Source organism: Microtus pennsylvanicus, chromosome 7 (genome assembly GCF_037038515.1).
Source record: "Microtus pennsylvanicus isolate mMicPen1 chromosome 7, mMicPen1.hap1, whole genome shotgun sequence".
Classification (NCBI taxonomy): domain Eukaryota; kingdom Metazoa; phylum Chordata; class Mammalia; order Rodentia; family Cricetidae; genus Microtus; species Microtus pennsylvanicus.
Window position 1 is genome coordinate 111915793 of NC_134585.1, and position 25608 is coordinate 111941400.

Genomic DNA, 25608 nt, shown 5'->3' on the forward strand with positions numbered 1-25608 from the left:
CTCCCACTCCCCTGCCTTTTCTCACCCAGGGCTGAGCTGTCTTCGCTGAGCTCTCTGGAGTTTGCCCCTGTAGCACCCGCTGGGTCTCCTCTTTGTCCTCTGCATGCACAAACACTGATCTTGGCAACCACAGCGACTGATGTCATTTCTCGACCGTCCTGAGCTTTACATAAGCAGAGAGGGGTCGCTAGTTGGCGTCTGTGTGCTCGCCTTTCATTCTTCAAGGAGGTTGAGAGGATGACTTTGGGTGATAAGTAGGATCCTTTTTTTTTGAAGATTTATGTTATTATTTTTAATGGTGTGTGTCTGTTGGTGTGTGTGCTCTGTTACAGAGACACACCCTCATGCACATGAGGGCAGGTGCCCACGGAGGCTAGAAAAGAGTGCCGGACCAGAGTCACAAGCAGTCATGACTTTCCCAGTGTGGGTACTGGGAAGCAAAAGGCCCTCTATGAGAGCAGCATATGCTCTTTGGACCATCACTCAGTAACTAGGATGCTTAAATATGGACCAGTAATTAGGGCTCTTTATCCAGTTTTTCATGATTACAGTGAGAAACAGTGGCTCAAGGTAAATGCTATGTGCAGAATTCAGATTGGAGCAGGGTGGGACACTTTGCTGCCAAGAAATTACCTTGGATGGAGTAGAGTAGACAGCACAAAACCTGGGCTGGTGCTCTCTAGACATTTCCCCTAGTATTAATTTTCTTTGAATCTGCTTTGAACGCATAAGGACCTGGACCAGTCCATTCCAGAATGAAGAGGCATCGTGCAGCCTTCTATGCAACCTACCTCCCCAGCCCTTGCTGTACTCCTTGGGGCTTTACCCTCCCTGTTCAGTTACACACACACACACACACACACACACATGCACGCACGCACACACACATACACATGTGCATATACAAGCACACACACACCATACACACACACTACACACACCATACACACACACATGCTCACACACGCCACACACATCATACACACATCACACACACATGCACAATGCGCTCACATGTGCACACATGCACACACTCACATGCACACACACACTCACATGCACACACACACTCACATGCACACACACACTCACATTTATTAGCCGACTCTTTTCATCCACTTTTACTATAAAGGGCACACTTGGCACACTTTAGGAATGCCTGTTTTTCTAGAAATGTTCTCTTTCGAGTGTTCAGACTGACTAGTGATGCCCATAGGTGGACAATAAGCACATCTACCTACACAAACCATAGTGTATGAAGAGGAGGTAGAACTAGGGGATTCTAAGCAGGAGGGTCCAGACCCTGGATAAGACACTAACTTCTCTAACCCTGGGATCACCTGTCTACAGGGGTGGGGACGGAGAATAAGAGCCTTCCGAGGTCAGCCACACACTTAGAGCTGGGGGTGCCGGCACTTGGCCTTCTCATGCGGATGGACTCCCTGTTCCTTGCAGACTGAAAGCTCAGCCTTTGAGGCGGCTCCCTCACCACGGTACCGAAATTTCTGCCACTGCCTCCCAATTGTCATCGGCCGCACTCTCCTGACTCTGGCTGACAGCTGGGCTTCCCTTCAGCTTTTACAACCACACCAGAAAGCTGGTGCCCTTCAGAGGCAATGGATCCAGTTCTTTAAGTTTAGTTCATTTAAGAGCTAGAATGGGAGAAGACAAACGTAGAGCTACGAGACAGAGAGTGAGGATGCGCAGGCTGCTGTTGGCGACTGGGACTTCCTCCAGCGAGAGGTGGGGAGAGGACTTGCTTGTTCAGCAAGGACAAAGGTCTGGGTTTGATTCCCAGAACTCACGGAAAGAAAGCTAGTTGTGGTGGCTCACCCTTGTAATCCCAGTGCTGGGTAGGCAGAGACAGGTGGATCCCTGGAGCTCGCTGGTCAGCCAGTCTAGCCTAGCCTACTTGGTGAGCTCCGGGCCAGAGAGAGAGAGACCTTGTCAAAAAAAAAAAAAAAAGGAATAATACCCGAGGTTGTCTACATATGCTGATGTATTCATACAAGGGCACACCTGAGCACATACACAGACACAAAAGGGAGTTCCCAGCTTTGTAAACAGTTGCCATCTGTGCCGTCCTGTATCGTAGCCCCTGGGCACCAACGGCTACTGAGTACTCTGAGTGCAGTAAGTGGGACTGAGGACAAGAATATTATGTTTTGTTTAATTTTTAGTCTGAACAGCCCCATGCTCTCGGCAGCAGGGCCACCATCGTGGATAAGCAGGTGTAGAAGTCACTTGTCCCCTCATCTCGGCATCCACCTTCCCTCCCTGTTCATCTGGGGACTCAGGAAGGCTCAGGACAAAGATGCTGGGTGTTCCAGCTAGAGACCCAGACCTGCTGCCGGCCAGTTCTGTGTCCTGGACAAGTCTCTGTCTCTATTTCCTCAGGTGTAACTTGCGGATAAGAGTTATTGCTTTGCAAGGCTCTGGTGAGGCCGGAAGGGGTTAACATGAGGCTGTGCTCACAAAAGCATAGCACAGGCCTTATACTTGGGCAGGGCAATTGCCTTTCAAGCGGCTGATGCGGAAATTAATTTTTTAAATGGTCTCTTTAAAAAAAAAACCAACAAAACTGGCCTCTCTGTGGAGCTTTTCTCAATTTCCATCCAGTTTGCACCTGCATTGAACTCCTCAGTCATGCTCCTCCCCTTCTCCCGTTTCTACCACTCACGGGGGGTATTTTTATGCATCTCCTGTCCAGCATTTCTAGAACGCTTCAGGACTGAACCTGGCACTGGATATAATCACTGTATTTTTCCATGCCGACAGAACTTTCTTTTTGTTGAGACAGGGTCTTGTTATGTAGCTCAAACAGGTCTTGAACCAGATAATCCTCCTGCCTCAGCCTTCTGCATGCTGGGGCTATAGTGTGAGCCATCACGCCTGATTCTAGTAGTTTTCCATTTCTTTTGGTGCGGGTATGCCCATGTGTGTGTGCCTGGTGCCTATTTATTTCTGTCTTATCCCCACCCCGTTCAACCTGAGGCAAGGTCTCTCATTGAATCTGGAGCTAGGACAGCAGCTGGCAAGTCCTAGTGATCTTCCTGTCGCCAGTGCTGGGGGACAGGAGCAAGCCAGCACCATGCTCAGCTTTTTACAAAGGTTCTGGGGATTGGAGCGGGGTCCTACCCACTGAGCCATCTTTCCAGCCCTCTAGTGTATTTCCTTACACTTTGTACTCCGCATCCCAGCACATTAAGAACGTGAGAAGGTGGGAATGAGGAAGCCTTGGGCATTCTAGCTACTGTGCCTTTCAGCTTCCATACTTGAAAACAGGGCTAATTACACTATTGTGAAAATTAAGAATAAAAGGACCATGAAGATAGAGGGTGCTGATAATTCATTATCGGATGAGGTCATGCATGTAGAAGCATTTTGTATGCATGGTCACGTATGCATGGTAGTTAGTGTTGCTGGTTTTCCGCTCAACGGAAGTGGAGGATGGTGAGATAGGCAGGCCAGAGCAACTCTGCTTACCTGGACAATGATTCCAGCCTGCTGGACGTTTCTATCTCAAGCCCACCCTCCTTCATCTCCTAGAGAGCCTAACACAGCTTGCTTCGGTCAGGGCAGAGTCCCTAGCTTCAACAACGAGCCTGTACTGCAGGCTCTGTGGATGTTGGGCTGGAGGGTAGAGATGTGATCTAGAATAGTACTGTGGAACGCAATGCATGGTGGCAATCCAGGACTGCCAAGTGTTACTGCAGAAGAACCTTTAAAACAAAAATGATGAAGTGGTGACCAGAAGCAAGAACCACGAAAAGCAAGCCCCGGGGAAGGGTCGCCCTGCCATCCAGAAACAAGGGTCTCCGAGCTCTTGAGACCACATCTCAAACAAGGGCCCTCAAAGTGTCTTTAGAGCCCCAATGCCAGTGTCACCTGGGGACTTGTTATAGATGCAGACCTACTAAGTCAGAATGCAGAGTTGAATAAGGTCTCCCACTCACACTGTAGAAAGAGAGGCACTGACCACAAAAGTCTGGACCCATCTCTTTCCCTTGGCCTCTCCCAGAAAGCACAGAGGCATGGCAGACACCTAGCCGTTCCGCTCTGGGGTAAGTGCACAGGAACTTTTATCTAGAACCTTCATGACTCTCTCAGGTGCCCATGGAGTAGAAGAGAGGATGCTGGTTTATAACAGTCCCTGCCTCCGAGGTGCGAAGATCGGACTGGGGATGAACTATCATCAAAGACAACCTGGAAGCTAGGGAAAGATATAATATGGGGTTGGGTTTTAGTCTTTGACTCGGTCACAGGGCAGGGTGTCAGGCAGGCATCTTGCACATGCCTGCTGAGTGACTGGATTATAGGCGGAGGCCTCCGTGTCTCCCAGAAGCTGTTAGACATCAGATACGGCACTTGCATACTTCCTCCTCTTTCCTCGAGGAGCCCCCTGGATCACAGGCACTGTTGTTCTACCTGTGCTCTACTGTATGAATTCCACCATCACTAACAGATCCACGCAGGACTTTACATACATTAACTTGCTCTTTTTTTTTTCCCTGAGACACGGTCTCATCTCACTGTGTAGCTCTGGTTGTTCTGAAACTCACTCTGTAGACTAAACTGGCATTGAACTCTCAGAGATCCACCTGCCTCTGCCTCCCGAGTGCTGGGATTATTAGCTTGTCTTGTCTGCACGGAGATCATAGGGTGACTTGATTATTACTTTACTGTGCTCCTTTTACAAGGCTCAAAGAGGCCAAACAACTGAACCCAGCCCCCAAGGCAGTGAGACCTATAGAGCCAGGAATAAACTTTGGCCGTGTGGTACCAGAATACATTTTTCAGGCTTTCTGTATTTGAAGCTCCATACTGCACACACCCGCCTAAGATCTACCACATCGCCAGAACTCTAGCTCTGGCCTGTCCAGACTGATCATGCTGTGCACTCTCGGCTTCTTCCAACCTCCCTCGGTCCCTCTGGTGCACAGTAGGGAATGCTGACCACTGCTCCTGTCTTCCCACTTTTATGGACAGACAGCAGGCTGTCTGGGAGACTCTAAAGTCTCTCTTTCTCCACCCCCTCCACCATCCTGTCTAACAAGGGGCTGCTCTGCACTTGCTGTTTGAAATGTGTGGGAGGGAGCAGGAGCTATAAGCTTGTTGGAGTCAAACAACTTTCACCCTCCCTCCCCCACTCCAGCAAAAGAGACAGTCTTTTCAGAAGTATCTAGCGGGCATCACCAAGTGGAAACCCGAAGTTGCATCAGTCATGGTGAGGAAGAAAGGACGCCACCTTCCCACTCGCCATATATGGCATGCGAGTTTCAGCCAGGAACAGCCTTGCTTCCTGTTGGACACAACCCTGAACAGCCCAGAGCAGCACAATGATAGGAAAACGCTGAGCAGACAACAATAAACCAAGGAATAAACAGTGCCTAGGCTTTTCTTCAAACCAGCATATGTGGCCGGGTGGGTTGTAATGTTTTATTTATATTGCTATGCAACAGAGGGGAAGAACAAACAAAGGTGATTTCAGCACTGCCAGGGCTGTACCCAGCGCTGTGACTGTAGCCCCTAAAGTTAGACCTGATAAAGGCAGGGCAGACACCAACGGTCAGATCAGAAGTTAATGTAGTTGGGCCAGGGCTTTAACTTGGGGTTTTAAAGCATCCATCACTCAGTGTGAGTGCAGCTGAGTTCCCTGGACCAGGGAGCTTTGTGCTGGTTCTGAAAGGCCTGGCTGAATGTTTAGTAGTCTAGAAACACAGCTGAGGGGAACGTCAAGTCAGCTGCCTGGATGAGGCTCCAAAGGGATCTGTGAATCCCAGACCACAAAGTACATTCTACTGCTTCCCTGCCTGCCTCCTGGAGGTCAGCTTCCAGCAGGACAGGAAGGGAAGCAGGGACCCCATCCCTCGAAAGGTGGGCTGAGATGCTCAAGTCACAGCTGAAGTTTTCCTTCCAGGGAAAGCTCCACAGTCAAGAAAGAAACTTTAGAAGCCAGGGCAGAGCTTCTGTGGAATCAGGTTCCCTTAGTGACAGGAAGTCAGGTGTGTGAATAATTTATCCGGCACAATCGACTTCCCCACGTTGTTAGCTGTTTCAGTGTGGTCCTTTCACTTTACCAAGAAGGCTTCCTGCACCTGCTGCTCACTCACGGCCTGGCCTCTCCCTAGGAGCTTCTGGGCCCTCCTAACTCTCTCCTGGACCCAGTTTGTGAGAGCAAAGTTTGACATCTACACAGCAAACAGGCAGAGAGAGAGGCCAGCTCTCCGATAAAGTTGCCGATTGATGTCTAAAAGTCAGGAAGGCCGTCCACATCCAGGTGTCTAACCTGAAGCTTCATTAATTCACTCTATAGAGAGTTAGCGCCTCCTATGTGCTGGGCACCATTCTGGGTGCTGAAGGGAATGGCTCTGAAAACAACAGGGAAAAGAGTTCTCTGTTCTCAGGGAGTAGAAAACTTTGTGGGGAGAATACCCAAGTATGAGTTAAAAGGGTAATGTAAGCAGTCACGTGCCAGCACTTGGCACACATACACAGAGTTTGCCAACGGTAAGGTGTCAGGCGGAAGACAGTTACTACTTATTGGGTGCTTCCTGTGTGCTAGGCAGTTAGGAATAAAAATAAGAAATCACTTTAAGCCCCTACTCTGTAGGACTGCCATAGGAAGGTGGGATCAGGGACTTCACACATTTCTGCCACAGCTCTGTCCCTCCGATTGTACAGATGAGCAAACTCAGGATGAAAGTGGGACTAGCTTGCTCAGGCACACCCCTTCTGTCTAAGTGGGACTAGCTTGCTCAGGCACACCCCTTCTGTCTAAGTACGGGATGCTTTGGATCTCTGCACTCAGGCCCCACGAATTTGTCCCTCAGAGGTCTCACAATTCTTTGTTCTGTGCCTCAGCTGGTGGCTTGCCTTGGCCCACCCCCATCCTCCCAGCTCTTGAGGGGTTGAACACCAATGTCTCCCAGGAGGTTTTAGGTTTCTCATTGATACTGGGGTCTCTTCTCTGAACTCTGTACTTAGATCACATATAGGAAGAGCCACCTCTAACCTCTGACAGACTCTCAGACCTCACTAGACTCTTGCTCCTCTTCCTTGATGTGTTTATGGCCAGTGGTGGGAAACGTGCCACTTGGTCACGCTCTGCCTCACTTTATTCTTGGCCAGCATGCACCACTCTCATCAGCTCAGCTCAAGTAGCATCCCTGAGAACAGTGCTTTAAGCTAATAGACACCATCTATCTAGCAACTGTTTACAGTGGTTCTGAACCATGTCTGTGGGGGTAGGGTTACCTGGGTGGTCTTTTAGGATAGCTTGCTGGGCCCTGCTCCCCTCCTCGCCACAGTGTCTGATTCAGTAAGTCTGGCTTGAGGTGAGAATGTCCATTTCTGAAAAATTCCAAGGGGACACTGATGCTGTTGACCCAGGAGCCATACTCTGGGGACTGCAGCTTTAATGGGGTCCCCCACAGGGTTAAGAGGGAGTAGGCAGCGTCAGAGTTATGTCTGCCATTCAATAGCTGTGTGACCTATTTGAGTCTCTGTGTCTTCACATCTCAAAATGAGGGTGAGCCGCTTGCACACGAGCACTGTAGTGAGAAAGGGGTGCAAAGACAGATGTAGGGTGCCTAGCACTGTCCCTGATCCACTGCAAATGCTCCGTACATCTGGGGAAGCTGGCACAAATGAGCATTAAACCTAGCCTGAGATTTCGCTCCCGGGCTCACACGGAGCTCCGAATCTGTACCAGTGAGAAGGAAGGGTGTCAGTGTGGCACGGTCTCTATAATTAACAGCTTTTGAAATTAAGCCAGACTTCTAAAAAAAATACAACACAAGAGTACTCGAAAATACTTCTTCCTGGAGTGTGACATATGCAAATGCCCAGGTGTACAAAAGCTATGTGTATTTTTAAAATTCAGGCGAAGCTCCCAGGTACCTCCTCCAAACTGTCCATTGCTGACCCATGTTGGTCTTGACCACGTGGTCTCTGAAGAGCTTGGAGCTGCTGGTGTCACCCAGGCTAATGGGTTGGAGCCCACCTTTCAATAATTACTTATTGTTCAGACAACCTCCTCAGAGCACAGGGGATCACCATGGCTTCCAGCCCAGTAATTTCAAAGCATCGCTGCTCCTGCTGTTACCCACTTCCCCCAAAACAAAACTCGCGGCTCCCCTCAGGGTCTATCTGAGCAGCTACACTGGCTAGCGTTCTATTAAGGGAAGGCCAGTAGGGACTGTGCAGAAAGGACCTCTGAAGGTTCTCCAGGGCCTGGGAGAGAGTATTCCAGGGATGGTCCACCCCTAACCATGCCCTGCTAACACGGGAGACTGGAGCCAGGACCCTTTCTCTGTCTCTCTGCATCTCTAACTGGGGAATGTTGCCAGGTCTACGCCACCCTGCAAAGTTGAATGAGCTCATTTCAGGAGTACTGGTTGTAGGCAGGGAGCCTGGGGGATGCTGCTGCCCTTCCCAAGCCCCTCCATTCTCCAGCCCCTCATAGAACAGCACCCACCACTGTATCCAGCAGTACCCCCCCCCCATGCCCAAGAAAAGGACGATCATCCCCCACTCCCTTAATTTTCACTACTGTCCGTATTTTCCCAACAAACCACCAGAGCCAGGCGGTGTGTCCGCACACTCTTGGGATGAGGCGCCACCCCAGGCAGCCGCAGGGTAGGGATTTCCCTCCTGGTACCCCGACCGGGCAGCCGGGCTCCCCCACCCCCACCCAGAGCAGGCAGCGCGCGAAGGGGGTGTGTGTGCCTAGCGGGCTTCAGGAAGCGCCTGCCACCAGGGCCCCAGCCCTCGGGATGAAGGGGCTTGCTGGGTCCCCGCACCTGGCGCCACCCGCCGGGCGATGCCACCGAGATGATGGCTCCTCTCGGGGAAGCACGGCACCGTGTCTTCTCACTGGCTCTGGTGGCTCAAGCTTCTCTCTGCCCTTTCCCCCTCCATCCGTCCCCTCCCTCTTTGTCTCCTTAGCGCCTCTGGAACACCCTGCCTTCCCCCAGGGCCCAACTCTATTGCGGTCACCTCCCTGGGGACCCCGGCCCCCTAGCTGGCCCGCCGGTTCGGGTCTCACCCAGAACAGCAGGTTGAAGCCGAGCAGCAGATACTTGATGCACCGCAGACCCCCGCGAAAGCGCCCCATACTGCGACCCCGGCAGCGGGCTCCCGATTCCCCAGGCCCGCGCCGAGCCCCGGGAGCGGCGGGCGCCGGCGGGAGGGGCGGGGCGGGTTGGAAGGGGCGTGACCTGTGGGCGTGGCTTACGGGCGGGACCCGGGACGCGAGCGGCCAGTTGGCCTGGGATGGGGAGTCCTAGGGTGGAGATCCGGGTCCCGCTCACCCGCTCCGGCCTCCCGGAGGTGGCACCACCTTTCTCCGAGCCGAAGGGCGCGGACTCCTGTAGCTATCCGAGCATCTGTGCTAGAGCAGCTCCCACCCGTGAAGCGGGGTCCATTTAGTCAGCGCCGGGTGCCCAGACACCTTTGAGGCCCGCGGTCATGGTTGAAGTTATTCTCGGTGGCTATGAAAACATAAGAAGGTGACTTCAGGTGGTAAAGCTAAGTAGGACCTGAAACCGGTAGACCCAGTGGCGAGGCGCCAGGCTGCGGTTAATCAGAGTCCTCCAAGCGCGGAGGCCGCTGCTGGGTACCCTCCTTCCCGTCGCTGCGTTCCTAGAGGACTCTTACCTTAATAGGCAAGAACTGGGAGAAGGCGCACCAGGCGGCGGCCCTGAGTCCTGACACTGCTCCTCACTCGGCCCAGCCCAGCCGGCCAGGCCAGCAAGGGGGAGTCAGACTTCCCACATCCTACCGGGTTTGGCAGACCTTGATAGCACTCCAAATTCTCGGGGTCTAGATTGAGATGTATAGATGGGGGTGGGGCGGGTTCTGTTTTGCTTTGTTTTTATTAAGTTCGGTTACTGGTGAGAAGGCGGCACCCGCTCCAGTTGACTAAGTGTCATGTGTCTACAATATGTGGTGTCAGACGGCACGGGGGAGACAGGAAAGTGTAGAATCAGGGAGCTGGTGCATTAATTTAGCAACACTCGAAGTGCCAATTATAGGCCAGGCATAGTAGCAAGCCCCAGGGACAACAGAAGAAGCCAGGCACGATCTGTCAGCAAATTATCTGAGCATGGTGGGTGCCTTAGGTGCTGGGTGAGAGACTGGTGTCTGCCTTGACTAAGGAAGGCTTTCCTAGGAAGAGTGGGCCGGACTCTGTAAAAAGAGTCCCAGCAGAGAGAGAAGGAGGTGGGGGAGGGAGGGGTAGGTGGGAGACAGAAGGAGGAAGCACAGCCTAGCTTAGGAGCAGGAGTCAGAGAGATAACCAAAGTAAGGGGAAGCGGGAGGGCACCAGAGCAAACCGCAGTGGGGCAGGTGGTCGGCTAATGTGCTACGCTGTCCCGTGTTCCTTGTGCCTCTCTTTCCCATCTCAATACGGAGATTGCAGTTCCTGCTTTAAAAGAGTTGTGAAGCTCAAACAGCGAATATATATGTAAAGCGCCCAGATCAGTGAGGGGCGTGGAGTATGATGTAAGAGGTAGCCAGGACCTCAAGACCAAGTCAGTCTCCACCTTGTTACCCCCTCAGCCTATATCAAAGCTCCATCTTTGAATAGCTAGTGAATTTTGTTTATGAAAATGAGAAGAAAAATGAAAGTGCTGATTCTGGTAGTCACAGTGAACTGGAGACAAAGATAGAAGCCATTAGTATGCAGAGGGGAAGCCTCAGTTTCAGTCACACAGTCTCTATCTGTCACCTCTGTTTTGCTCTGAAAGAGGAACGAGATTAATGAGTAGTCCCCGCTAGCCAGTACGCATCCAGTAAATCAACAGGGGGCAGTGATGGTATACTGTCGTGTTGTATCATATTGTTGATTTTTATGTCTGTAATATTTAGAGATTATATATTCTGTCACTTCTGGGAACAGAACTTCTATTATGCTATGTAATAAATCTATTGTTCTTCCATGCTGCGAGTCTCGTGTGTTTGTTAGAAACATTTCATCACGTGCCCCCTGTAACACTCTTAGATCTGCAGTATACACTCAACCCGTATCTTAGCGACTTTTCCTGTTGTTGTGACAGAATAGCCCGACAAAAGCAAAGGAAGAAGAGAAAGAGCTCATGTTAAGTCATAGTCCAGGGATGCGGCCCATCACGGTGGAAGTCACGGTGGCAGGAATTTGAGGCACGTTGTCTACACCGTATTCACAGTCAAGAAACGGAGAGTTGTGAGTGCTTCGGCTTACCCCAGGTTCTCAAGCCAGGGAATGGTGCTACCCACAGTGGCGCCCTTCTCATCCAATCAAGCTGCTCCCTCTTATGCTTGTCTAGAGACATGTCTCCAGGGTGATTCTAGGGCTCATCAAACTTTTGAGTGAGATTAATCCTAGGAATTCCCTTCACAAAGTTAGGTCTTGGGCTGGAGAGATGGCTCAGCGGTTAAGAGCATTGCGTGCTCTTCCAAAGGACTGGAGTTCGATTCCCAGCAACCACATGGTGGCTCACAACCATCTGTAATGAGGTCTGGTGTCCTCTTCTAGTCTGCAGGCATATATGCAAACAGAATATCCATAATAAATAAATATAAAAAAAAAACAAAGTTAGGTCTTAGCCTGCTTGGCAGGACTAGCTTCAGATAAGGGAGCCAGCTCTCCTCTCCCTAAGGCAAACCCATTTCCCTTGTAGCTCAGAAAATAAACTAGCAGGCATTGTTGCTAACGGGAGGGAGGGGAGTGGTGGCTCCTGAGAACCAGTTGGTCTCTCTTCTCATGGTTCCTGCATGTGGATCTTTTACTTGAAGTTGCTGTGTCCTTCTTGATGCCGGGCTGGGGACAGAGCCAACACTAAAGACAACAAAGCAGAACGCTGAAAAAAAAACCCAACTAGATTGTAGATGACATTTCTCTATCATCCAGTCAGCCAATTCTAAAGTCACTTTTAAGTCTACTTTTACTTTTTTTAAATCTCCCTCCTCCCCCCCCCCACTCTGTGTGTCTGTGTGTATGTATATATGTATGTGCAGGTATCCTCAGAGGCCAGAAGAGAGTGTCATAGCCCCTAAAACTCGAGTTACAGGTGGTCGTGAGTCACCTGACATGGGTGCCAGGAACAGAATTCAGGTCCTGTGGATATGCATGCAGCAAGCACTTTTAACCTCTAGCCATTTCTCCAGCTCTACTCTGGATTTTAGTACTGTGTGTGGACCACGTGTCTTTGCGGTTGAGAGCATCCTAGCTAGTGACACATTTCAAGATGCATTATTATATCCCAGTAAAGGATTGCTTTAAGTGTCAACACAAGGACATTAGCCTTTAAACTAATTACCAGAGCCATCATCTCTGTCTTCTCTTGAACCCAGACACGGTGCCTGACCATGGTGTTCTAACATACTGGGACTATGAAGGATGGTCAAGAGAACCGCAGACTTGCCTACTGGGACCCTATCAGACTGTGAGATCAGCAACACCACATCCCCACTTCCATCTTTCTTGCTAGGTAAGAAAAATCCCTGCTTGTGTTGAACTCTGTGTCTGTTACTGGGAGCTGAGGTGGTCCCACCCGATAGAGGGAAGACAATAAATGCAGTTTTGAATCTGCGGACTTTTGGATCTGGTGGGAACTACAATTGGGATACTGGAGGGAGGTTTGTGCCGGACAGCTAAGGTGACAGGTCACCAACCACCAGTTTTAACTTTTCTCAGACGTGCTAAAAATAATTATGAAAAATATTTCCTTTTGACCGTTCCCTGCAATATTTTATTATGAGTATTTTCAGATGTACAGCAAAGTCAAAGTATTGGGCGGTAAACACCATATCATCACTGCCTAGATTCCCCAGCAAATATCGTGCTTTGGTTCCATTACTATCTGTACAGCTGTCTCCTTGGTAACCCCTTACTCGTTCTGCATTCCAAGCGTTCCCCCCCCAAACTCTAGCATAGATGACATTAGTGTCTAAACATTTGCTTATGTTTTGCTTTTTTTTCCCTAATAAAATTAACCTCCACAAAGTGTTTAGACTTTAGGTATACAATTTGGTAGCGCTCAGCAAATATCCAAACCCTTTCAGGGCACCAAGCATTGCCACCGACAAGGAAGTTCCGTGTGCTTCTTCCCGGGACACCTGTGCCCACATCTTTGGGAGGCAGCCTTGCTATGGTTTGCTTTCTCTGTCTGTTCTAGATTTGCACATAATTGACATTGTGTAGTACTTCGTCTCACACTTTTAAATTGACACCTAAACTTATTTCCTGTAAGTTTGGATATTTTTAAAGGATGCCATTTCTGGTATACCTTAACCATTAACCATTCTAAAGGACATTGTCACGATGCTTATTTCAATACCTGCGCTAGAAATCGCATGCCAGTGTGACCTGCCACCCACTGTCCTCCTATTGAAAACACACGAACAAGCTCTTCTTGAACAGGGTGGAATCTTACAGCGTTCTCCTTTCTTCTTGAACACATATTTTCAGGTAAGTCTAAAATAATGCATTTTAATGCTTCAAAGATTTTTCTTGAGTGTCTTTTTATACGTGTCTGGACAAAGATGGTTCTATGATGGTCAAAATGAATTAACTTTTCTCTTGAGACCTGTAAGACTTGGAGTGTTAATTAGCTTCTTAGCGTTTGAGTTATCCTTCAAATTCTTTTTAGAGTGCAGTTGACTAAAATAGCATATGGCTTTAAATGAGCAGACATTAAACATCAAGGTAAGGCAGTACTGGCAATTGCTCTCCTTTGAGATGACACGTTTTTATCTTTGTTGATTTAGCAGTGGGCTTCAACACGGTGTCTTCATACACTCTGTGTCATCCTTTCCCTCCTCCACTGTCCCCTCTCTGTGTCCCTTCCCTTCCAGACGGTTCCCGTTCTTCTTCTACTGAGTCTCTTTCTACTTTCTTATTAACGTATTCCATTACCCATTTCCCACTTCCCCTAGATTCTTTCTTCTCATCTTATGAGTCCTTTGCTAGTTTCATGACCTCCCCCCACACATACACAAATATATACCTGCATATATGCATACATATACTCTTAAATCTAGGCTCCATATGAGGGAAACCAGAGATTTGTCTTTCTGAATCTAGTTTGTTTTGATTAACACGGTGTTTTTCAGGTACATCTATTTTTCTGAAAATGTCATGATGTCATTTTTCTCCGTGGCTGTAAAAATTCAAATGATTCGCATGCAGATGAAGTACATTTTCTTTACCCATTCATATGATGATAAACATCTAGGCTGCTTCCTTTTCTTGGCTGTTGGGGGACAGTTCAGTAATAAACATAAACCTCCAAACGTCTCTGTGGTATGTTGACCTGCCCAGTTCACATTCCCAACAACCCCCAAAGCGGTCCCCAACACACCTCTTTACTTGTTGGTGTATGTTTCCTTGGTGATAGTCATTCTGATTAGGGTTGAGATGGAATCTTAAAACAGGCTTAATTTATATTTCCCTGTTGGCTAAGGATATTGATCACCTTTCCCATTACTTATTGTATTATTTATTGGCCATTTCGAGTTCTTGGTTTTTGCTATCTATTCAGGTCATTGGCTCACTTACTAACTAAATGGCTTGGATTTTTTGTTTAATTTTTGCCATTCTTTGGGTAGTCTAGTACTCTAGCTACAAATGCCTGGCCCGGTGAACAGAGGTAAACATTTTTCCTACTCTGCAGGTCCTCTCTTCACTGTGGTGACCTTCTTTTTTCTTCTGTGTAGAAGCTTTTGAGCTACATTTAATCCCATTTGCCAGTTATTGGAATTATGAAAATTCTTCCCTTGATGGAATTGGTAGGTTAGGGTTTTCTTCTATTAGTTCATGTATTTATGAATAGACGTTATTTGTTGCTAGTCACAGAGCAGAGCATTCAGCATAAATTCTCTTAGTATTTTCATAGTGTTTTGTTGCCGTTGTTTGAACAAAGTCTTGTTATGTGGCTCAGGTCGGCCTTGAACTTGTGACCTGCTGTCTCGGAGTACTAGAATTATAGGTGTGCAGCAGTCTGGGATTCCTTACGCTCCTTCCAAATCAAATGCCTCACCACAGATTCGTCTATTATTTAAAACTCTTATTATATTTTGTTGTTGTTATTCTCCTCTCCCTCCTCCTCCTTTTATTGTTTGAGACAGAGTTTCCCTACATAGTCCTTACTGGCCTGGTACTCACTACGTAGCTCAAACTGGTCTTGAGTTCACATATACTCGCTTCTTTGTCCCAAGCATTGGGATAAAAGGTGTGTACCACCTTGGGCAACAGAAACTATTTTTAATGATCAATCCAATCGTTCAGTCATTCTTCAATCTTATTGAAAGCTTGGGGTTGTCACCCTTTTCCAGGAATATTTATTATTCGTGTTGTAGTTATTTCTCTCTTAACATCGACCGCATTATGCGAGTTGGTGGTCCAGGGAGTTTTATACCCTTGGGAAGTGTACCGCAGTCAGGTTCAGGATGGGCAAACAGCAGCTCCTCAAGGAAGACGACTTCCTCACAGGCACAGAGTCAACTGCCTGTGGGGAGGAATACAGCTGGGAACGGGGGATCTAGACTGAGTCAGCTCTCTCTGAGCCATTAGTGCTGCTGTTCCCTTGGGAAAGGTTCCTTCAGCCCGCAGATATACATTTCCCTAGACAGATGGTCGTTTTGTCCAGGAGAATGGAGGCTGTGCCTGTGGAGATGGTGCCAAGTGACATAAGAACAGCACCCTGGGTGGGCAGAGGAGGCACACCAGTTGGCCTTCCACCATTACACCAGGCGGCTGAGGTCACCAGCTGAGAAAGAGAACTCTTTGTTTTGTCTTACAGTGTTGATATGCCTTGAACAATTGGTCCCACGGCTTTGGGTCCGCAGTGAAGCATGCCTTAGTGAAAACCCAGGACAGTGCAAAATCTCCAGCTTCAACCAAGGACAAGACAGGAAGGGAGAAAGGAAGAGAGTAGGGGTGCCATTATCCCTTTCCAGGAAGATCTGAAGACCCCTCAGTAAACTCCACCCCACAATAGCATCAAGTGTGGGAACAAGATTTTCCAAGTGAATCTTGGGGGGATGCAATGATTGCTGTCACATCAACTTGACACAACACGGAGTCACCAGGGAGACAGATGCTGGGAGGGGTGTCCTGGGCTCTGGGTGGGCCAACAAGGGCTTATCTTACCCAGGTTAATTATTTGAAGAAAACCCACTTAACCGGGGGCAGGACCATTTCCTGTGCATGAGCCCTGGACAGTACAAACTGAAGAAAGTGATCTGAGTCCCTTGCACTGCTCTTTCCTGGCTGTGGGTGTGACCTGAGAAGCCACCTCAAGCTCTTGCTTCCATTCCTTATGAGTCATGTTGTTCTGTATCCTTGAACTCTGAGCCAAAACAAATCCTTTCTCCATTCAGTTGTGTTCGCCGGGGTGTTTTATCCCAGTTACAGGAAAAGAAACCAAGACGGGGATATCTATACAAACCACAGTGAATACTTGAGGAGCCTGGGAAGAAGTGACCAAAGACGTAAGAGAAAACTCAGAAGAAAGCAGGGCCCCTGAGACTGAGTCAGGAGACTTTCTGGAAGGAGGGAGCTCACATTGTACAATGCCTCTGTAATAACTGGTAAGTAACGGTTCATTGGGTTTGGTGACCTGGTGCCTCAGGGCACTGCGGCCTCACAGCCTGGGCAAGGCCTTTTTAGAAGGGCTGGGTGGGGCACAATGGACTGCAGGAAGTCACAGTGATTGTACTTTCAAGAAGTTTAGCTGTGGGAGTGGTGGAGCAAGGTGGTGGGACTCTATTGATTGATTGATTAATTGACTGATTTCCTTCTTGAGGTGCAGAGGAAAGATGTGCTTATAGACCTTGGGAGAAAGAAGAGAACCAGGAATATGGCCAGTGAGCATCAAGACAGGAGCATGGACACCGCTGGTTCATACATAGAAACTGGAGGAAATAGGCAAAGCAGACTGGTGGTGTTGCCTCACGTCCCCAAGTGTAACCCCTGAGCCCCTGGTGATCTGCTTTTGTGACCTGTGGAATTTTCTGCCTATTGTTTTAATGCCTTGTGGCCTATATAGTGTGTGATTTATTTATTTATTTTTTTGGTACAGCTGTTTGTCTGCTTGTTTAGTGTGTTTGTACCTGTGAAGACACAGCACTATGCCTATGTGGGCAGAGGCCAGCTTGCAAGAGTGGGTTCTCTTTTTCCACCATGTGGGCCCTGGTGTTAGATCACCAGGCTTGGCACCTGTACTGTCCCTATTGTGTGATTTTTAAAAAATAATTTAAAAACAAGGTAAAGTTGCTCATTTTTCTACTAAGTTGTGGGACAGTCTTGGGTTTGCAGCTAGAGTTGTGTTCCCCCAAGAGAATTTTCTTGTCTTTCTGCAGATCATGTCAAGGCAGTGACATCACCTTCACCCAGACAGCAGAGTCCCTGGAGGGCTGGCTTGTGGTTGAGTTCTCAGGGAAGATCCCCTCACGCCCACGATCAAACCCAAACACAGGTGTTTCCTCGCCCTGCTTTGCACAGTGGGTTTGTTTCTTACCTTGAGAATGTAGCTCCTGGGATGGGGCAGGTTTGGGTGGGGCATCCTAGCAGACTATTTTAGTAGGGTTTCAGGCTTAACCTCACAAACCCCAAGCTGTGGAAACTGTCAACGGAAACTCAGGGCAGAGGGCAGAGGGCAGCTTTCGCGCCAGACTGCTTCCCAAGGTGCCTACTTTCACTTCGTTTTGGCCTTTGTAGATTCTCTTCCTTTTGTGGTGGCTCCACAGTGTGTGTGTGTGTGTGTGTGTGTGTGTGTGTGTGTGTGTGTGTGTATGGTGTGTGTGAAGTGAGTGTGTATGTATATGTGTGTGTGAGGTGTGTGTATGGTGTGTGTGTATATATGTGTGTGAGGTGTGTGTATGTGTGTGTATGTATATATGTGTGTGAGGTGTGTGTATGTGTGAGTATGTATATGTGTGTGTGAGGTGTGTGTATGTGTGTGTATGTATATATGTGTGTGAGGTGTGTGTATGGTGTGTGTGTATATATGTGTGTGAGGTGTGTGTATGGTGTGTGTGTATGTATATATGTGTGTGAGGTGTGTGTATGTGTGTGTGTATATATGTGTGTGAGGTGTGTGTATGGTGTGTGTGTATATACGTGTGTGAGGTGTGTGTATGTGTGTGTATGTATATGTGTGTGTGAGGTGTGTGTATGTGTGTGTGTATATATGTGTGTGAGGTGTGTGTATGTGTGTGTATGTATATGTGTGTGTGAGGTGTGTGTATGTGTGTGTATGTATATGTGTGTGTGTGTGAGGTGTGTGTATGTGTGTGTGTATGTATATGTGTGTGTGTGAAGTGCTGATGTATTTCACACAACATTTGGGATTTAACAGAGGAGATACCTCAGGTGGCCAGTGTACCCTCCTGCTAAGAAAGGCAGCCGGTAGCCTGCTGTCATGACTCTGGTTTTGATAATCAGGTCACGGGTAGTTTTGACTGCCCAGTTTGCCGGCGGTTGCTATGTTGCTGGAAAACAGTCTGTGGGCTTGGGGTTTCTAAACCAACCATTTTATGGATGCCCAGAGGAGGAAGGAAAGCAAGGGCCTGGGTTTGCTGATTACACGGCGTCACCATGGTCACCGGTTGCTGGGCTCTTCTTTGCAATCTTTTTCCAGCGGCATTCAGGCTTCCTTTTGCCATTTTTTTAAAAGCTTCTGGTATTTTCTGCTGAGAGAAAGGATTGTTTATATGTGTGTGGGGACAGGTGGGCCAAGAGGTGGGGCAAAGACTCAGGAGAAAGAGACACAGAAGCAGAATGATCTGGAGGGCTGGGACAGACAGACAGACAGACCGTGAGGGAACAACCAGCCTACTTTACTTTCACTTTTGCAAGGGCAGAGAGGGGAGGAACAGAACGCACTCAGGTCTGAGTACTAAATCTAAATATTTATTCTGCCTTGTAGGTGATTCCCATTGGAATCATACGGATTAAAAAAACACCTTTAAAAATGTCAGAATATGGGCCAGCGAGATGGCTCTGTGAGCAAAGGCCCTTGCTGCCAAACCTGATGACCCCAGTTTGATCCCCAGGACCCACATGGTGGGAAGGGAGTAATGACTCCCACGAGTGGTCCTTTGATTTCCACGCATCTTCTCTTCATTAAATAAATCAAAAAGCAATATGGACTAAGAATACAGAATAATTTTAGTATGATTTTCTTCTTGTGTATAAGTTTCAATTTTAGCCTCAAAGGCCAAGACTAAGATTATCAGTGTCTAAAAATGCCTGTGTGTGCAAGGCATTGTGTCTTTATGCAGGAAATCCACTGTAGAGAACCGGATCACGTGGTTATGAGAGATTCAAGATCTTGGCCTACGTGCCTAGGCTGGAGAGCATGATACATAGATCTCCTTTAGGTCCAGTGGCCTGAGCACTGGGAGACCCCACGGTATAAGCTCTAGATTGAAAGTCTGGAGGCTTGAGACACACTGGAAGCACAGCTTCCCGATGACTCCCCCAGCCAAACACAGACACCTCCGCCCCCAGAAGCTAGCCAGGCTTAGGTGAACTAACCTGCAGATGTTGGCCGGAGCTCATGAGTGAGAAGAGGTTTTGTTTTTAGTCACTGATTTTTGGGTGGAGCTGTTGGGTGGCGAGAACTGACTTACTGAACGCCATACAGGAAGATGTCTGGATAACTTCTTAATTTATCTTGGCCGAAAGCCTGAGAAGTGATTAGATAAGAAAATGGCTTCTGTAAGCTCACTGCAAGCTATCCACACGCCCTAAGAGCTGTGCTAAGGTGGTGAGCCTTTATGCACGTAAGACACTAAGAAAGTGAAGCTTCTAATCACAGGGGTGTCTATAATTACTCAACTAATAGTGATGATAACCCCGAAAAGCCCCCAACCGGACAAAAATAAAAAGCAGAAAGTAATGTTTATGGGGTCTGCATCTGGTGCTGTAACCAAATGTAGATCAAACATATTTTTTTTTATAAAAATGGTGTCTGTACTGCACAGATATAGATGTCTCGTGCCGGCCTTCGAGACCACGACATGGCAACATCTGTGTAGCTTCTATCTGTGTTTGGTGGTATAAATAATCTTGAGATGATTTCAAGGATGTGGGAAGATGTGTGCAGATTGTATGCAAATAAGCCATTTCCCATAGGCACTCCGGTATTTGTGGAGCAGGGCTTTTGCAGGAGGTTATGGGATCCCGGAGTCTGCACTGGATAGGAAGGGAAAACTATCTCCAGAATATTTGAAGAATTCTTGCACAGAAATTAAAGGCAAGGAACTCCATTTTAAAGAGAGTAAAAGCCTTAAGAAACATTTGACGAAAGGGGGAATCCAAACAGACAGCAGTCTGCTGTTTTCCCAATATCAGAGAACAGAGAGATAGACAACAAAACCCTAATTGCAAGGTGGCAGCCTAGGGCTCAAGACTCAAATGTGGCTTGTGAGAAAATTCCAGTCTCAAGGCTAACCCAGAAACGTAAGAAACAGGATGCACAAGGCTAGCCCAGAAACTCAAGAAACCAAATGTCTGACACGAGTTACCAAACGCATGCTGAGACACACAGTGTCGCAGGCCGGCCCCCACACCTCCAGGCAGTGGCGTTTTCTCTGCGGATTCAGAAGAAGAGCTTCATCTTGGGGTTAGTATAAGGCACAGAGAATATTGCAGGAGGTAACGGGCCAAACAGAGCATGGAAACTCACCTGCAGCATTGAATACTGGCTACGTCTACATGAACCCTTTCCTTTGGTTTATGATGTGGCAGCCACGTGTTTGGGGGTAAGGCTGCCTCCATCCACCTGTGGGGATGGACTGTGGGAGGGCCTGAGCCACTGACCACGGTCCCACTTCACTGGCCACAGATGGGAATATTCAGCCTTCCGATCTGTAAATTCAATCAATTGGGAATAAAGTTACATCTGTATTTAATAAGTAAAGGTTTCTTTCTGGTCATTCCCTAAATGCTATAACAACTACTTACACAGCACTGACATTGCATTGGGTATTATATGTAATCTGAGATGATTTAAAGCATATGATTATATGCAAATACCATTTTATTAGCTACCTGCAGATGTTTTTAAGAGTTATTTTTATTCCATGTTAATGACTATTTTATCTACATGTATGTTAGCGCACTGCATGCATGCCTGGTGCCCTCAGAGATTAGAAGAGGGTTTGAATCCCCTGGAACTTGAGTTACAGATGATTGTGAGCTGCCATGGGGGTGCTGGGAATGGAGCCTTGGTCCTCTGAACCACTGAGTCATCTTCCCAGTCCACCATCTGTTATTTCTATACCCGGGGGTCCTGGAACCTCACCCTGAAGACACGAGTGCAGACAAGAAGGTCTGTCAGTTTGTGGAGGTCAGGTCACAGTTTATTAGTTAGCTCTTCACGACAACATACATGGGGAATATTTGGACAATAACGATAATATTGCTTTTGATGAGGCAAAGTAAAAAATTAAGATAACTGGTCCATCAGTAGTCAGGAACCAGCCATAGAGATGGCACACAGATATGACAGAAGCCATCAGCAGGGAGGGAGGGCGGGAGGTTCATTTTAAGGAGTCAGTTCAGCCTTTCCTTCACTTGTTCTTAACATACACTCAGCTCTTCTCCCTTTAGATGTGTGTGTGTGTGTGTGTGTGTGTGTGTGAGAGAGAGAGAGAGAGAGAGAGAGAGAGAGAGAGAGAGAGAGAGAGAGGTACAGGTTCATGCACCCTCACATGGAGACCATGTCTGGAGTCCTGCTCAACACACTTCATTTTATCACCCCGACTTTTATCACCCCGAGACAGGGTTTCTCACTGACTTTGGAGCTAGGCTGGCAGCCAGCAAACCGAGTGATCTTCCTATCTCTGCCCACCCTGGCTGACGGCGCTGGTGTTACAGGCATGTGTGAGCGTGCCTGGCTTTTCACGTGGATTCCGGAGCCTCGAACTCGAGTCCTCATGCTTGCATGGCAGGCCCTCTGGCCCCCAGAGCCATCTCCACGTCCCACATTCGCTAGGTTCTCGTTGTAAATTCATCAGCTCGCTTCACATGGGCGTGGCATGTTTGGAAATGACAGGCGTGCTGAAAAGCAGGCATCTCTAGATTTTGGCAGGGATGTTTTGAACATTTGACACATTACCTATCACAGCTTCATCTATCTTTAGAATCAAATGTTCTTACTGCACCAAAAAGCTTTCATTTAAATGCAGCCAAGGAAGTCTCCATGAGAACAGAAGGATGTTTTCCAGGAACTGTTAAGGTGGAGTCTCCGACCTGCGCAAAGACACGGGAACTGGACTTCAGGGAATGTGTCTCCCAGGACGCAATGGAGGTGCCCTGTTTCACAGTAATGCCCACCTCTTGCACCGCCTTTATCTTCAGAGCTTTCGCAATGTCTACTGTCTTTGAGACATTGTGGGTTTCTTAAGATATTGCAATCCACATTAAAATGTTTGTCTTGTGAGAACTACATGTTGAATTAGCACATTTTGGGCAAAGCTTGCCAATTCAGGAAGGAAATTGCCGTGCCATCCTAACGGGTAAGATCTTCTGAAGGGACGTGGTTCTGGCTCAACTGGGGCACCACCTTCCTCTGGGCACATTTGTAGACCCCACAATTGAGTTTTCTTGGCGTGTTGTTCCACACAATCTCATCCACAGCCAGCAGAGACAGCTTCTCTCTAAAGAAGGGAGCACTTGCAGGCCAGCCTTCATCCTCGGTGGATGAGCCTAGCAGTAACTTTGATGACTTGGTAGGATTCTTTGCCACTTTCTCCTGTCATTTTTTCCCATGTTTGGCGGCTCAGATATTTCATGTGATTGCTCTCTCTTCGAAAGCTATAGATGAGTCAGAGAACAAAGCCTGGGGGAGAGCTTCTATGATGTGTGGCCTCATTTAAGGTGCCCTCTGGAAGCTTCTTTCTCTACTTCTCTCTCAACCTTCCAGACGGCCTGTCCCCTTGACAAATTGTGGCCAGAAATAGATCACTTGCTCAGTAAGACCCCCGGAACCTCTAGCTTGAACCTGATGACCCTATAGATGTTTCTTTAGAACCTGTGGAAGACACTTGATGGGCACTCTTTACCTTGTGGTGCTGAGGAGAGAAATTGGAGTGATATGCATGCTAGACAAGTAAGCGTTCTACCACAGAGCCATACCTCAAACTCCTGATGAGTAAGTTTCTTTTTTTTTTTTTTTTTTTGGTTTTTCAAAACAGTGTTTCTCTGTAGCTTTGGAGGCTGTCCTGGAACTAGCTCTTGCAGACCAGGCTGGCCTCGAACTCAGAGATCCTCTTGCCTCTGCCTCTCAAGTGTTGGGATTAAAGGTTTGTGCCACCACCACTCCAAATGAATTTTGACAAAAACCCCAAATCCAACCATAGCCCACAAGGTCCAGACTGGTCAGGTCACTAGCAGCCTCCCATTACCCCTTTCCTGTGTCATCTCCCAAGACTTCTTGCCCTCTTCACCTTCCTTGAGCATTGAGCGTTTACTGCTGGGTTTTTGCTCGTGCTCCCTTGTGCCTGCAGGGTTCATTGAGTGGACCTCAAGCATTTCTTCCCAGCTGCGGGCCAGGTTTCATGGGTTAGAAGCCCTCCTGGTACACACCTGACACGTCTCTATCGTAGCACGAATCTCAGCTTGTGATTGTAGTCAGCCTCCTGTGTACGCTGTTTTCACACCCAGGCATCCAATCAGCGATGGACCAAAAGCATTTGAACAACAGCCTGTGACAGGATTGAACACAGACGTACTTTCTTTCTCTGCCGTTATTCCCAGCCTCCCCCCCCCCCCCCCCAATCTCTACAGCACTCACAGTGTATTAGGTAAAGCAACCAATCTCAAGATGGGAGGAGGTGTACTGTTATAGAAACACCATGCCCTACTACAGGTGAGACTTGAGTACCCGCAGACTCGGTGACTGCAGGGATCCTGCAGCCAGTGCCCCATGGATACCGAAGGATGACTGTGTATACCTCTGTGTGATTATGTGATCCTTGCTTGTCCACCTTGCTGGCTGATAAGCTCCTCAGAGCTGCATCCATGTGTTTTCTCTGGGACTGTATTCTGACATAGCATCTGGCATGCACAAAATGTTTTCTGGAATAAATGCATTTGAAAATTTATGTCTCACCTGGCCTCTTCTCTCATGAAGAGTTCTCTGCTGCCTCTGTTCTCCTGAGGGCTTTTGTCCGTAGCGGGCAGTGAAGTAGACGGCTTGATCAGACATGCAATCATAGTTCCAACTAACATGCTTTCTGCCCCCTTTCGATTCCATCCTTTCTGAGTTGGTTGTAATCTCCTATGGAGACCCATCTCATGATAGCATTATCATGTCCTTGAAGGTAGGAACTGGAGTTATGAAGAATCATTTGTTTTCTGTTTTTTTTTTCCTGAGTAGATAGCTAGGTGGGTGGACTTCCGTTAATTTGTTTACAGTCCTGGAATCTTAGTTTCTTCATATTTGAAAGGGTAGTGAAATGTGTCCCGCTGACTATTACCCAGTTCTGGCAAAAATGCAAAGAGATATGATTACCAAAGCAATAAGAAAGTTGCTAAGTGAGCATAAAATCTAAACTATCTTTATCAACATTTTATGACTTTTGAGATTCGTTGCAATGCCTGGCCGTCGGGGGCACTCTCAATTACTGGAGTGTCGTAATCGATTATTTAATATGGCAAGGGGATATGGTATGGCACTTGTCATCACGAAGGAGCTGCTGAAAGCCAAACTCAGATATGATGTCATCCCATTTCATCCTCCCACTCCTCATTTGACGAAGCGGAAGCTGAGGCTAGGAATGGCTAAGCAACACGTTCAAGGCCACACAGCTTACAAGACTGAATCCAGGACGTGAGTTTCAATGCCAGTGCTCTCGTGGGGTTCCCCGGCCTCTCTCCCTTGCGCGTCCTTCCCGAGGCCTGCCGCTCGTGCTCCAGGCTTCTTATTTGTCATCGAACGCATTTATATTTATATCCCTTTCACAAAGGAGGAAGTGGCCGCACAGAGATAGAGCCTGGACTTTCAGTTCCAGGTAGAAGACTTCCATCTACTGCAGTAATAGCCGAAAGGGCTGCCTGGGATTTAAATGTGAGGGATTTGAAAATCAGTAAGCTGATATTCCAGGCTGAGCTGGAAGAAGTCGCTTCACTTCCTTCCTGAGGGTTTTGCCTCTTCTGAGCTTGGGGTGGCCCTGACCTGAGTGAGCTCAGCTACCAGTGAAAGAAGGAGGAAACAGATTGTGGTTGTCAGGTGTGGCTGTCTGGAGTAGGAGAGGACTGGCAACCAGCGTCACCCTAAGGCCAGCCTGGATTTCCCCGGGTGACATTTGCTTAACTCAGGGGTCAGCAGTCTGAGCTGCAACATCCACTAAACCTGGGCCTGAGCTGCCTGCATCGCCAGCCGGTTTGTTTTCCAGTTCTTTCCAAGGTATCATTTCCTGGCTATTTCTTTGGCAGCTTCCTCTGCACTGGCACGGTTTATCAGGTATTGGCGCCTCCTGCTGTCGGAGAGCAGCTTTGCAAGGACTTAGCCAGTCTCGTCTTTCAAGAACTAGAACCACATTCTGAGAGTGTGTTTCTCAGAGCTCCTCTACCTACCATTGACTGCTCATTGACTGTCCGCATGACTGGGT

At 48.1% G+C, this 25608-nt stretch overlaps 1 protein-coding gene and 1 long non-coding RNA gene across 3 annotated transcripts in view; one reads left to right on the top strand and one right to left on the bottom strand.

Annotated features, from left to right (window-relative positions):
* The window catches only part of Tspan2 (tetraspanin 2), a 39658-nt gene extending 30467 nt beyond the window's left edge, over window positions 1–9191 (bottom strand). Inside the window, exon 1 of the mRNA XM_075981773.1 lies at window positions 9050–9191. Coding sequence (XP_075837888.1) covers window positions 9050–9118 — 69 coding nt within the window. The 5' untranslated portion in view covers window positions 9119–9191. The remainder of the gene's footprint in view (window positions 1–9049) is intronic.
* Window positions 9192–9253: 62 nt separating this feature from the next.
* Window positions 9254–17346, top strand: LOC142855117 (uncharacterized). 2 transcript variants are annotated; one of them, XR_012911412.1, is made up of 5 exons: window positions 9254–9512; window positions 12337–12473; window positions 13332–13453; window positions 16394–16575; window positions 16797–17346. It is a non-coding gene; the product is annotated as an uncharacterized LOC142855117 (long non-coding RNA). The 2 variants fall into 2 exon arrangements; XR_012911413.1 differs by lacking the exon at window positions 9254–9512 and adding an exon at window positions 10033–10111.
* The last annotated feature ends 8262 nt before the right edge of the window (window positions 17347–25608 follow it).